General features: G+C 48.4%; 1 protein-coding gene across 1 annotated transcript in view; it reads left to right on the top strand.

Annotated features, from left to right (window-relative positions):
- The window catches only part of LOC126285186 (uncharacterized), a 96,577-nt gene that overhangs the window by 73,800 nt on the left and 10,002 nt on the right, over positions 1-12,775 (top strand). The window contains exon 2 of the mRNA XM_049984493.1: positions 12,401-12,609. Within this exon, the coding sequence (XP_049840450.1) occupies positions 12,401-12,609 (209 nt within the window). The remainder of the gene's footprint in view (positions 1-12,400; positions 12,610-12,775) is intronic.

The following is a 12,775-nucleotide window of genomic DNA, read 5'->3' on the forward strand; positions in this document are numbered from 1 at the left end:
AGACAAAGATTTTCAGTGTTTAGTCCAAAGAGGGTGAAAACTCGGCTGAAGGCAGCATATCAACAAAACAATTTAAGGGCTTAAGGCGTAGGAAGAAGAGCTTTCAATTTGAAAAGGCTGAAGGCCTTACCTTAAAAAATTTCATGTAAAACTCTGCTGAACGCCTCATATTAAAGAATAACAATCTAATGACTTACGGGCAAGACAAGGATTTTGAATTTTTAATTTAAGAGAGATTAAAACTCGGCTGAAGGCACACACCACGCAGAAAACAATTTTACAGCAAATGCCTAAAGAGAAGAGCTTCTAAATTTAAACTAAAATAAGCTAAAGGCTTTATCCTAAAATGCTTCACATAAAACTCGGCTGAAGGTCACATACGAAACCCAAACAATGTCACGGCTTAAAGGCCAGACAAAGAAATTTGCAATTTTTAATTTAAGCTGGAAAACTCCGCTGAAGGCCACATACAACTGGAAAATATTTCTTACGGCTGAAGGCCTAGACAAAATTTTTCAACTTTTGATCTGAAAAGGGTGAAAACTCGGCTGAAGTCACATACCAACTTGAAACAAATTTACAGCTTAAGACCTAGGCACAAGGAAGTTTCAATTTTAATTTTGAAAGGCTGAAGACCACATACCAAACAAGAAACAATTTATTTTTACGGCTTAAGGCCTAAGAAGAAAAGCCTTGTAATTTTAATAAGTTAAAACTCGGCTGAAAGCCACAGAGAGTGCTTAAGACTAAAAAGGAGATCACTATGTAAAATACAAGGAGCGGCGCTCAGGAGGTTCCAAGGGTCGGCCTGGGAAGGTGACACTAACGCAGGTGAGACAGGCAGCCAGACCAACCTCTTAATCGGACGGCAACCCAACCGAAACCAGCCGACGAACCAACCAACAAGATCAGTTCTCCTCCACCCGACCAGCAAAACGGCAACAAGATGTCAGTAGCACAACGTTCTGGGTACTGGCGCCCAATCCACTCAAATCAGAATAAACGTCCAAACCTACTAACAACACCTCAGCTGTCGAACTACACGCCGTGTTGGATAGCATCAACACGCCGAGGAAAATACACGGCCGAAAACTACGTCAACGACCAGGGCAGGTGACCGGAACGTCAACGACCACAAGGCAGAAGGTACCGCCGCTACACTTGATTAATGAAGGAATGGATTAAATTAAGTTACCAACCATACAGAAAGATGTGTGCAATTATGGCTGACTTCAATGCACACACGTTGTTGCTCGCTGGAATCTCCCATAAAGCGACAAGAAGGATCAAACGAAGAGATGTGATAGCAGTTGAGGCTTGTAGTAGGTTAAGTAAGCACTCAGCTTTAGTGTCTAGGATCGGTGGACGATGAACTTCGTAAGCATCGCAAGAAGGGCCTCACAACTCCAACCACGCGTGAACACCGCCATCGGCTTGAGCCTGACTACACGCCACGGAGACTTCCTCGCTGCTCTCCCCCAATCGACCGACTGCTACACACTTCACACCCGGAACAAATATCCGCCACACCAAAGATAGTACAGCATTACTAGTATCGATACACGCTGCTGTTGCCACTCACTGAGAGAAGACAGCAACGTTATGGCGGTAACCGAAGGAGAAATAAGACACTACTGGACGGCAACGAATGACAAAAGAAAACAAGGATGACACGGTGCAACCACGGCTCAGAGCCTGCTGCCGTTTCTTGTCATGCCGAGGTTATCGTTGTTTACAGACGTGGACGTCCATTTTGGTGTGTAGTGAACATTCCATTGGTACCTATTTATCGGTAAGGAAGGCCAATGATGGTACGATCCTAGTGTCCACGTCAATCTTCTCCTGAGGTACATGTGTGGGCAGCTGGTGGCCTGTGGTCATAGTAGATGTCGTCGAAATCGTCGGAGGCTTTGGTGTTGTGGCGTCCTGCTCTCAAAAAATGCTTCAAATGTCTCTGAGCACTATGGGACTTAACTTCTGAAGTCATCAGTCCCCTAAGGTCATCAGTCCCCTAGAACTTAAAACTACTTATACCTAACTGGCCTAAGGACATCACACACATCCAAGCCCGAGGCAGGATTCGAACCTGCGACCGTAGCGGTCTCACGGTTCCAAACTGAAGCGCCTAGAACCGCTCTGCCACACCGGCCGGCCCGTCCTGCTCTCCTGCAGCTACTGTTTCCTTCAGCATGTTGCCTCTTTTGCTGCCCACCAAGGGCGATGTGAGAGGTTTAACATGGTGGAGGGGGAGAATAGTTGTTGCCATGGGTAACAATATCCTTTGTTAGAGGCCTCATAAGATGGCGCCGAAGGCACGCCAATCTACTAACATGGCCAGCTGTAACAAGTCTGAGACTCGCCGTCGTACATGATGGTGATATGATATCCACCTATGTTCAGGTATGACTGGACATGTTTTGAGATGTCGATTTTCACCCAGTGTACTCCATTGTTGACACTGTACGTTTCGAAAATTTGCCATTTTTCCGCCATATGGCTGCTCACATTGCTGTAAGGTCGAAAGCTGCCCTGACAACATCTTCTGGCACCTCAGCAGGGAGTTCAAATACTTACAGCATCTGTGGGCTGAGTTCTGTGTGGCCCCCTTGACGGCTCCGAAGATGTGACCGTCGGAGTGTTTAAACTTTGGGGTACCACCGTACTTATTGAACAAGTGAGAGTTGCAGATGTCATCTTTATAAACTCCTGGAAATTGAAATAAGAACACCGTGAATTCATTGCCCCAGGAAGGGGAAACTTTATTGACACATTCCTGGGGTCAGATACATCACATGATCACACTGACAGAACCACAGGCACATAGACACAGGCAACAGAGCATGCACAATGTCGGCACTAGTACAGTGTATATCCACCTTTCGCAGCAATGCAGGCTGCTATTCTCCCATGGAGACGTTCGTAGAGATGCTGGATGTAGTCCTGTGGAACGACTTGCCATGCCATTTCCATCTGACGGCTAAGTTGGACCAGCGTTCGTGCTGGACGTGCAGACCGCGTGAGACTACGCTTCATCCAGTCCCAAACATGCTCAATGGGGGACAGATCCGGAGATCTTGCTGGCCAGGGTAGTTAACTTACACCTTCTACAGCACGTTGGGTGGCACGGGATACATGCGGACGTGCATTGTCCTGTTGGAACAGCAAGTTCCCTTGCTGGTCTAGGAATGGTAGAACGGTGGGTTCGATGACGGTTTGGATGTACCGTGCACTATTCAGTGTCCCCTCGACGATCACCAGAGGTGTACGGCCAGTGTAGGAGATCGCTCCCCACACCATGATGCCGGGTGTTGGCCCTGTGTGCCTCGGTCGTATGCAGTCCTGAGTGTGGCGCTCACCTGCACGGCGCCAAACACGCATACGACCATCATTGGCACCAAGGCAGAAGCGACTCTCATCGCTGAAGACGACACGTCTCCCCATTCGTCCCTCCATTCACGCCTGTCGCGACACCACTGGAGGTGGGCTGCACGATGTTGGGGCGTGAGCGGAAGACGGCCTAACGGTGTGCGGGACCGTAGCCCAGCTTCATGGAGACGGTTGCGAATGGTCCTCGCCGATACCCCAGGAGCAACAGTGTCCCTAATTTGCTGGGAAGTGGCGGTGCGGTCCCCTACGGCACTGCGTAGGATCGTACGGTCTTGGCGTGCATCCGTGCGTCGCTGCGGTCCGGTCCCAGGTCGACGGGCACGTGCACCTTCCGCCGACCACTGGCGACAACATCGATGTACTGTGGAGACCTCACGCCCCACGTGTTGAGCAATTCGGCGGTACGTCCACCCGGCCTCCCGCATGCCCACTATACGCCCTCGCTCGAAGTCCGTCAACTGCACATACGGTTCACGTCCACGCTGTCGCGGCATGCTACCAGTGTTAAAGACTGCGATGGAGCTCCGTATGCCACGGCAAACTGGCTGACACTGACGGCGGCGGTGAACAAATGCTGCGCAGCTAGCGCCATTCGACGGCCAACACCGCGGTTCCTGGTGTGTTAGCTGTGCCGTGCGTGTGATCATTGCTTGTACAGCCCTCTCGCAGTGTCAGGAGCAAGTATAGTGGGTCTGACACAAAGGTGTCAATGTGTTCTTTTTTCCATTTCCAGGAGTGTATATACGATACTGGCCGTGATGGAAAAATGTTTGCCCTTAATGAGTGATGGATCCACACTGAGTTGGTCTCGAAGGTACTGCTCAACTTCGTAAGCACGTGGTCGGGCGTGGTCCGGTTGAAAAGTGATCCTTATCATATTGCCTACAGGAATATACAGTAGTGCGCTGAACATAAAATGCAAACTGACCGTTCACCGTCGAGGAAGTAAACACGAACTATTCTCACGTGGCCCTAATGAGGGGATGCAGCAGACCACCTCGCCTCGACGCTGCTAAAAGCAGACTGTGCCTTATCCGCCTCGCTCCAGTGGCTTGGTCGAAATATCAGTACGCTACAGGTGTAGGAGTTGCGAATAAAACTTAGACATCGATTTTCTCGGAAATTATGAGCCGTGGCCAAGTACTCAAGACAGGCTCCACTACAACATACCCAAGACTCATCCTTGCGTAACAAGATTGATTGTCCCCTTGTTAGATATGCTGCGATCTACAGATGGCGCACACAATGAATTCTGTTAAAGAGCTACCAAAACTTTGGGAGAGTGTGAACATTTTGTTGTAAAGTATACCTTTCCATCGAATCCCATTTTTGAGTCATACATGATCAAAGTCGTAAAGCTCGTTTTAGACTTTGTAAAAAGTCTCTGGAGGCTGTCGATCTCTTGTACAAAAATACTCAGAAAGTGTCCCTGAGGAAGTTTGTCGATGGAGCTATGTTTACCCAGTGCATCTGTAAGCAGCTAGTATTGCCTCAGGTTTACATGTCCAATTTGTCTTTTGACGAATCAAAATGTCGTGTCAATCAGTCCCTGGCAGCAAGCCGACAAATTGAAGGTAAACTTTTAGTTTCGATGCGCGAGTTAGAATTGCCTCCAAGTTTTTTCTGTCGTCATGCATGCAGCAGATACGCTCTTGTCATGTCAGACCAGCTGTATTTAAAGGTGTTGCTAACAGAATGGTAAATGCACATTTCTCACACTGAAATTCCATAAACAATGCGCTATTGCGATATTCGAGTGTCAAGACAAATGTAAGTGCTGGCTGATCCTGGCGAGGTGGAAGTACATGTAAAAATGGCTTCTACGGAAACCAGGCGACGTGAACAACGTCTCACCGACTGTAACCCCCGACACTCCACTTTACCACCGACGTGTTTCCGCTAACTGAAGGAGCGGCGACGTGCCGGACCCCGCAATGACGTCACGTCGCGTTTGATACGCCGTGCAGGAGTCCCGTGACGATCCGCGGAGCCTCCCTGCCGGCGCCAGCCAATTTAAAAGGAAATGACGGGATGGGGCCGCCGCAGATATTGGACCACTACGACATGAAAGGCGCCCGCTAGCAGTCGCGAGGATTAGGAGTGGGGGTGGGGTGGGGGCGGGGGTGGGGGGGGGGGGGGCGTGGCTGTTGGGCGTCGCACTCTCTTCACGGTGTCCACATCCGAGTCACTAAGATAACAGCTGCAGAACCGTGTACCTGTCACCTGACACCTGCCGTGCATCATTTCCGATCTCATTTATCTATTATCCATAGTGGCTATCACAGCTATAAGTTTATTACCTGCATGCGGCATTATTTCACTTAGGACGTTATTTATTCAAACTATTTCTGCGTTTAACACCTAGCGGGTGGTTATAACTAAACTGGTGATGTTCCGAGTGCTGTAGTGCGGGCTGCATACATCGTAGGACGCTGAAACGTCGTGAGTATATTCATTAATTCAAATAGTTCAAATGGCTCTGAGCGCTATGGGACTAAACATCTGAGGTCATCAGTCCCCTAGAACTTAGAACTACTTAAATATAACTAACCTAAGGACATCACACATCCATGCCCGAGGCAGGATTCGAACCTGCGACCGTAGCGGACGCGCGGTTTCAGACTGTATCCGGACACCTGGCTGAAAATGACTTACAAGTTCGGCCGGCCGAAGTGGCCGAGCGGTTCTAGGCACTTCAGCACAACGGTCGCAGGTTCGAATCCTGCCTCGGGCATGGATGTGTGTGATGTCCTTAGGTTGGTTAGGTTTAAGTAGCTCTAAGATCTAGGGGACTGATGACCTCATAGAGCTCAGAGCCACTTTTTTGAACTTACAACTTCGTGGCGCTCTCCATCGGTAATGCTGGAATTCAGTATGCTGTTAGTCCACCTTTAGTTTGATGGCCACTTCCACCCTCGCAGGCATACGTTCATTCAGGTGCTGGAAGGTATCTTGGGGAATGATAGCCCATTCTTCACGGAGTGCTGCACTAAGGGGAGATATCGATGTCAGTCGGTGAGGCCTGGCACGAAGTCGGCGTTCCAAAACATCCCAAAGGTATTCTATAGGATTCAGGTCAGGATTCTGTGCAGGCCGTGTATGATGAACAGGTGCTGCTATCGCCATCACCGAATTGCTCTTCAACAGTGGGAAGCAAGAAGGTGCTTGAAACATCAATGTGGGCCTGTGCTTTGATAGTGTCATGCAAAACAACATGAAAAACACAACCACACCATAACACCACAGCATCCGATTTTTACTGTTGGCACTACACACGCTGGAAGATGACGTTCACCGGGCATTCGCCACACGCACACCCTGCCATCGGATCGCCACATTGTGTACCGTGATTCGTCACTCCACACAACCTTTTTCCACTGTTCAATCGTCCAACGTTTACGCTTCTTACACCAAGCGAGGTATCATTTGGTATTTAATAGCGTGATGTGTGGCTTATGAGCTCGACCATGAAATCTAAGTGTTCTCACCTCCCGCCTAACTGTGATAGTACTTGCAGTGGACCCTGTTGCAGTTTGGAATTCCTGGCTCGTGAGCTCGTTAAAATCCCGAGCAGGGTTGTACCACAATGTTCCAATCTTTCTTAATTGGGGAGTGATGAGCGATCTTACTGGACAAGCACGCAGACAAGCAGCGGAAACCCTCGTGGTGTGCGAGCTGGCATTATCTTGCTGAAAGGTAAGCTCAGGATATGGAAAGAAATCGCATCGCAGAGCACTGCCCGTGGTTGTCTGGCCGTGGAGCCGGCGACTGTGTTGGCCGCTATGGAAGAGCTGTTCTAGGGGCTTCAGCCCGCAACCGCCCTGCTGCTACGGTCGCGGGCCTGGATGTGTGTGATGTCCTTAGGTTAGTTGGGTTTAAGTAGTTTTTAAGTCTAGGGGACTGATGTGATCAGATGTTCAGTCCCATAGTGCTCAGAGCCATTTGAACCATTTTTTGGAGCGACTGTCAGGTTGGTGTTTCACCACTGTCTGGAACGTTTGCAAACATGTCTTCACTGGTCGTCAGGGCTCAGTTCGAAGCGAAACTCATCATTGGACAGAATTCCAATCAATGAGACTACAGTTCGAAAACGTGTTTGGAGATGCCCCTTACAGTTGTGGGATACCAGTCTGATGCCTCCCGCTATACGGCGCGAAGCCATGAGTAATGTTCCGTACTGCCATTTAACTTCATATAACAGGACCCCTTTGATTGTCAGTCGCGGCACCCTTGCAGCACAGCGGTGCGTTGACGAAATTCTAGGCCCTGTTTAACTGCCACACGGCGAAAGTTTCTGCTTCTTGTCTTCGTACTGGCCAAACCCTATTTTGGCCAGCAAGGTCGCTGCATCTCCAAATCGAGAAGGTTTGGGGCAGTACGATCAGGCTTCTCCAAGCAGCTAGGGATTTTGAGATGTAACTCGCCAGTTGGACAGAATTTAGTACGGTATGCCTCAAGAAGACATCCAACAACTCTGTCAATAAATTCCAGGACAAATACCTGCTTCCATAATGACCAGACGTGGACTAACACGTTATTGACTTGCTCAAATTGTGACTCTCTTCATCTTGAATAAATCTGAGCCGTGCGCGGCTCGAGTTCGTGCCGTTCATTGCTTGACAGTTTGTCTTTGCGATGCTGCCGTCTCCTTTTTTTTATTCGATTTACTGACGTCACTGCGTTGTTGGTTGCTTGCCCGTGAGTGGCAGCAGCAGCGCTGATCAATAAGTGCGCTGTCATATTATCTCTAGAGCGACCGATAGTATTTCCGGGTCGTGGTCTGTTGGCAGTTCAGTCGGGACGCAGCGCCAGTGAGGTCTGGACAACCGGTACTCGCCGACCGCTGGCGACATAAATGCACTACCCGACGGAAGGAGACTGGAGCGTGAACGACCGTTGGTTGGTCGTTCGGACGGTCGTCTCATCGGAAGACGTGTATTTGGTCTTTTGACCGTTTCCTGGCCTCGTCAGTTGGCTATTTTGCAGGACGTGGGTCGGTTCCTTTCTTGTGCAGAGATGTCGGGTGGCCAATGGACAAGTGTTCCCTCTGCATGGTTGGGTCTGAGCCAGCCAGTACGTCCACGTCGCCATGTCTCCGAGTTCCAAATGGACATGAAGTTGAGTCGAGATGGAGCTGCAGTGAGGTCCAGACAGCCAAGACTCGGCCGACCATTGCTGACACACGTGACTTGAGTGGGGACGGCCTTGGTTGGTCGTTCGGTCGGTCGTCTCATCGGATGACGCATGTTTGGTCGGTGACCGCTTCGGGTTCTCTGCGTGTGTCGACTTCTCATTCGTCCTAGTTGTTCCACAGTGATTGCTTTTACCATTGTTCGAGTTCTTGTGGAAGTGTTTTCGTGGAACTGTGGGTTGGGTTGTTTTGGGGAAGGAGACCAGACAGCGGGGTCATCGATCTCATCGGATTAGGGAAGGACGGGGAACGAAGTCAGCCGTGCCCTTTGAAAGGAACCATCCCGGCATCTGCCTGGAGCGATTTAGGGAAATCACGGAAAACCTAAATCAGGATGGCCGGACGCGGGATTGAACCGTCGTCCTCCCGAACGCGAGTCCAGTGTTCAACCACTGCGCTACCTCGCTCGGTAGTGGAACTGTGTCTAGCTTGTGTAATTTGGACTGAGCAGTTATGTTAATACTGTCTGTGTACTGGAGTAGGCAGTCGGTCAGTTGCGACAGAGCAGCGAGGGTGTCTCCGCGGTGTGTGGTCAGGCCGCGGCCGCTGGTGGCATGCACGCGCGGTCGGATTTGTGAGACACTAGCTGTGAAAGCTGCAAAGTTCGTCGCCCACCCAACCTGGATACTGGAGTTGAGTAATCAGTTAAACTGTTATGAAACCTGAACTTCTGTGTCATCTCTTCTTTTATTGCCAGTTGTTGCTTCCTGGGCCGTTCCCGCAAGCAGCGATGTATGGTGTGCTGGAGTCGGTAAAATTTTGCAGCCGTCTTCCTGTATGGCGTTTAGCTGTTGAATTGATTGTAACTTAGTGAAGTGCATCAGCGGTATCTTCTGCCTTTTGGCCCTTAACGTTCCTGTTACCTGCCCTGGTCGTTAGTATAGTTTTCCGGCAGTGTGTTTTCCTCACCGTGTTGATTCTCTCCAGCATGGCGTGTAGTTTGACAGGCTTGGCATTTTTCATATTTTTTTGAGTTGTTATTGTGCCTTGACTGTATTTAGACGCCATTGTCAAGACGTAGTGCTGCTGATATCTTCGTCCTACCTGATATTTTCGGTTGTCGTGCCGTTGGTCGGGTGGAAGGGAATTGGTTTAGTTGTTGGTTGGTTCTTCAGCCATCCCTAAGTCGTGTTGCTATCCGACTATTTAGTATTACACATGGCTGCGTGTCTCACTTAATTTTATGTTAGAGTTTGATCCTGAGGCCGATCCCTTGGAACACTTCCAAACACCACTGTTCTGTTGTTTTGGATTGTGATTTTCTTTTGGTCTCAAGTATTTTCGAGGCCTACTGCCGTGTATTAATTTAGTTTGCTTGAATGTTCAGTATGTGGCCTTCAGCCAAAGATAAGCCCTTTAGCAATCTCAAATTAAAATTTGAAAAATCATTTGAAAATTTGAGAATTTTCCTTTGCATCTTAATTTTGTTACTATACTTTAAGCTTTGAGTTGTTCTATGGTCAGTATAGCACTGAAAGACCTGAGTCGAAACAAGGCCCCCGGAGTAGACAACATTCCATTAGAACTACTGACGGCCTTGGGAGAGCCAGTCATGACAAAACTCTACCAGCTGGTGAGCAAGATGTATGAGACAGGCGAAATACCGTCAGACTTCAAGAAGAATATAATAATTCCAATCCCAAAGAAAGCAGGTGCTGACAGATGTGAAAATTACCGAACTATCAGTTTAATAAGTCACAGCTGCGAAATACTAACGCGAATTCTTTACACACGAATGGAAAAACTGGTAGATGCGGACCTCGGGGAGGATCAGTTTGGATTCCGTCGAAATGTTGGAACACGAGAGGCAATACTGACCTTACGACTTATCTTAGAAGAAAGATTAAGAAAAGGCAAACCTACGTTTCTAGCATTTGTAGACTTAGAGAAAGCTTTTGACAATGTTGACTGGAATACTCTTTTTCAAATTCTAAAGGTGCCAGGGGTAAAATACAGGGAGCGAAAGACTATTTACAATTTGTACAGAAACCAGATGGCAGTCATAAGAGTCGGGGGGCATGAAAGGGAAGCAGTGGTTGGGAAAGGAGTGAGACAGGGTTGTAGCCTCTCCCCGATGTTATTCAATCTGTATATTGAGCAAGCAGTAAAGGAAACAAAAGAAAAATTTGGAGTAGGTATTAAAATTCATGGAGACGAAGTAAAAACTTTGAGGTTCGCAAATGACATTGTAATTCTGTCAGAGACAGCAAAGGACTTGGAAGAGCAGTTGAACGGAATGGACAGTGTCTTGAAAGGAGGATATAAGATGAACATCAACAAAAGCAAAACGAGGATAATGGAATGTAGTCAAATTAAATCGGGTGATGCTGAGGGAATTAGATTAGGAAATGAGACACTTAAAGTAGTAAAGGAGTTTTGCTATTTAGGAAGTAAAATAATTGATGATGGTCGATGTAGAGAGGATATAAAATGTAGACTGGGAATGGCAAGGAAAGCGTTTCTGAAGAAGAGAAATTTGTTAACATCGAATATATATTTATGTATCAGGAAGTCGTTTCTGAAAGTATTTGTTTGGAGTGTAGCCATGTATGGAAGTGAAACATGGACGATAACTAGTTTGGACAAGAAGAGAGTAGAAGCTTTCGAAATGTGGTGCTACAGAAGAATACTGAAGATAAGGTGGATAGATCACGTAACTAATGAGGAGGTATTGAATAGGATTGGGGAGAAGAGAAGTTTGTGGCACAACTTGACTAGAAGAAGGGATCGGTTGGTAGGACATGTTTTGACGCATCAAGGGATCACAAATTTAGCATTGGAGGGCAGCGTGGAGGGTAAAAATCGTAGAGGGAGACCGAGAGATGAGTACACTAAGCAGATTCAGAAGGATGTAGGTTGCAGTAGGTACTGGGAGATGAAGCAGCTTGCACAGGATAGAGTAGCATGGAGAGCTGCATCAAACCAGTCTCAGGACTGAAGACGACAACAACAACAACATGGTCAGTATATGGCCTTCAGCCGAACCTTATGGGAAATATTTTAAGGTAAGCGCTTCAGCTGTGTGAATTCCTTAGGGCAATTTTAATAACCTGTGTTCTGGTCTTCAGCCGTATTGTTTCTGATTTCCTTTAAGGGCATGTGAGATTAATTGTTTTAGCAAAATAATGTTTGTATGTTTGTGCAACTAGCAAAAACTGTTTTGGGCCCCTTTCCACAGCCTGATCCTCACTGTCTTAAGAAAACAGATTTCAAAATCATCCAGATTTTTCTGAAATTGTGATGGTACGATTGTCTATACATGTATATCACATCTACCGATTTCCGTCCCATTCGGATAATTCCTTCATGGTGTGTGTGATTGTTTTCGTCTTGCAGTTAAATACTTATACTCTCATCATACTTCAGATTAATGTAATATAATTTACGTGCCATTGTGAAGCACCTAATGATGGTAGCGTGTCCCCGAGACGCGTCGTGCTAATAGATAATTGCAAAAGGGGACTGGATCTTAAAAATTGTTTTATAAATTTGTTCTTTGGCTAATGAAAGTGTCTATATTTGTTTCGAGCTGTGCAGAAGATCTGTAGGAGTGTAACGTTTAGGTCGTGTTCCCTTCTGTGCCCCGTTGAAATGCTGCAGTATCCCCTTACTGCCCCGTAAACTAGGCCTTATCACTTTACCTTCCCGCCTGCACAAGTGTTTTGCCAGCGGCTTCCCGCCACGCAGACGGCGGTGCAGAGTTGTTTTCCTCTCTCCTCCTCCCCCTGCTTTCCCCCCGCTCGCACGCTGTGGAGTGAGGACTGGCCAATGTAACGGCCGCGCTCGCGGAGTGACCGCATTTATTCTATTGGCGGGCAATAGAAGCGCCGGCCGGTCCGGCCCCGACGGGCGCCCGCGGCTGCTAACACCGGCGCCCGGCGTCTCGGAGAGGAAGGACGCCTCGTCCCGCTGGGAGAGCGCGGTTATTGGCCGGGGCGGGGTGGGGGCGGTGTGGGCCGGCACCGCCCACGCAGCAATAACGAGCGCCGTAAAAAACCGCCGCAGTCTGCCCCGCCAGCCGTCGGCCAGACGCCGGAAATTGTGCGCCGGCAGAGTCCGGAAAAAGGAACTCTAGTGGTGGGCGGAGAAGTCCGGCGGCGGTAAATAAATCCCGTCCCACTGTCCGCACCGAGAGAGCCGCCGTTATTAATGATTTGCGGCCGTCTGTGAGGATGGCGGTCCGCCAATTTTCTTTTT

The sequence above is a fragment of the Schistocerca gregaria genome, chromosome 8 (assembly GCF_023897955.1).
Source record: "Schistocerca gregaria isolate iqSchGreg1 chromosome 8, iqSchGreg1.2, whole genome shotgun sequence".
Taxonomy (NCBI): Eukaryota; Metazoa; Arthropoda; class Insecta; order Orthoptera; family Acrididae; genus Schistocerca; species Schistocerca gregaria.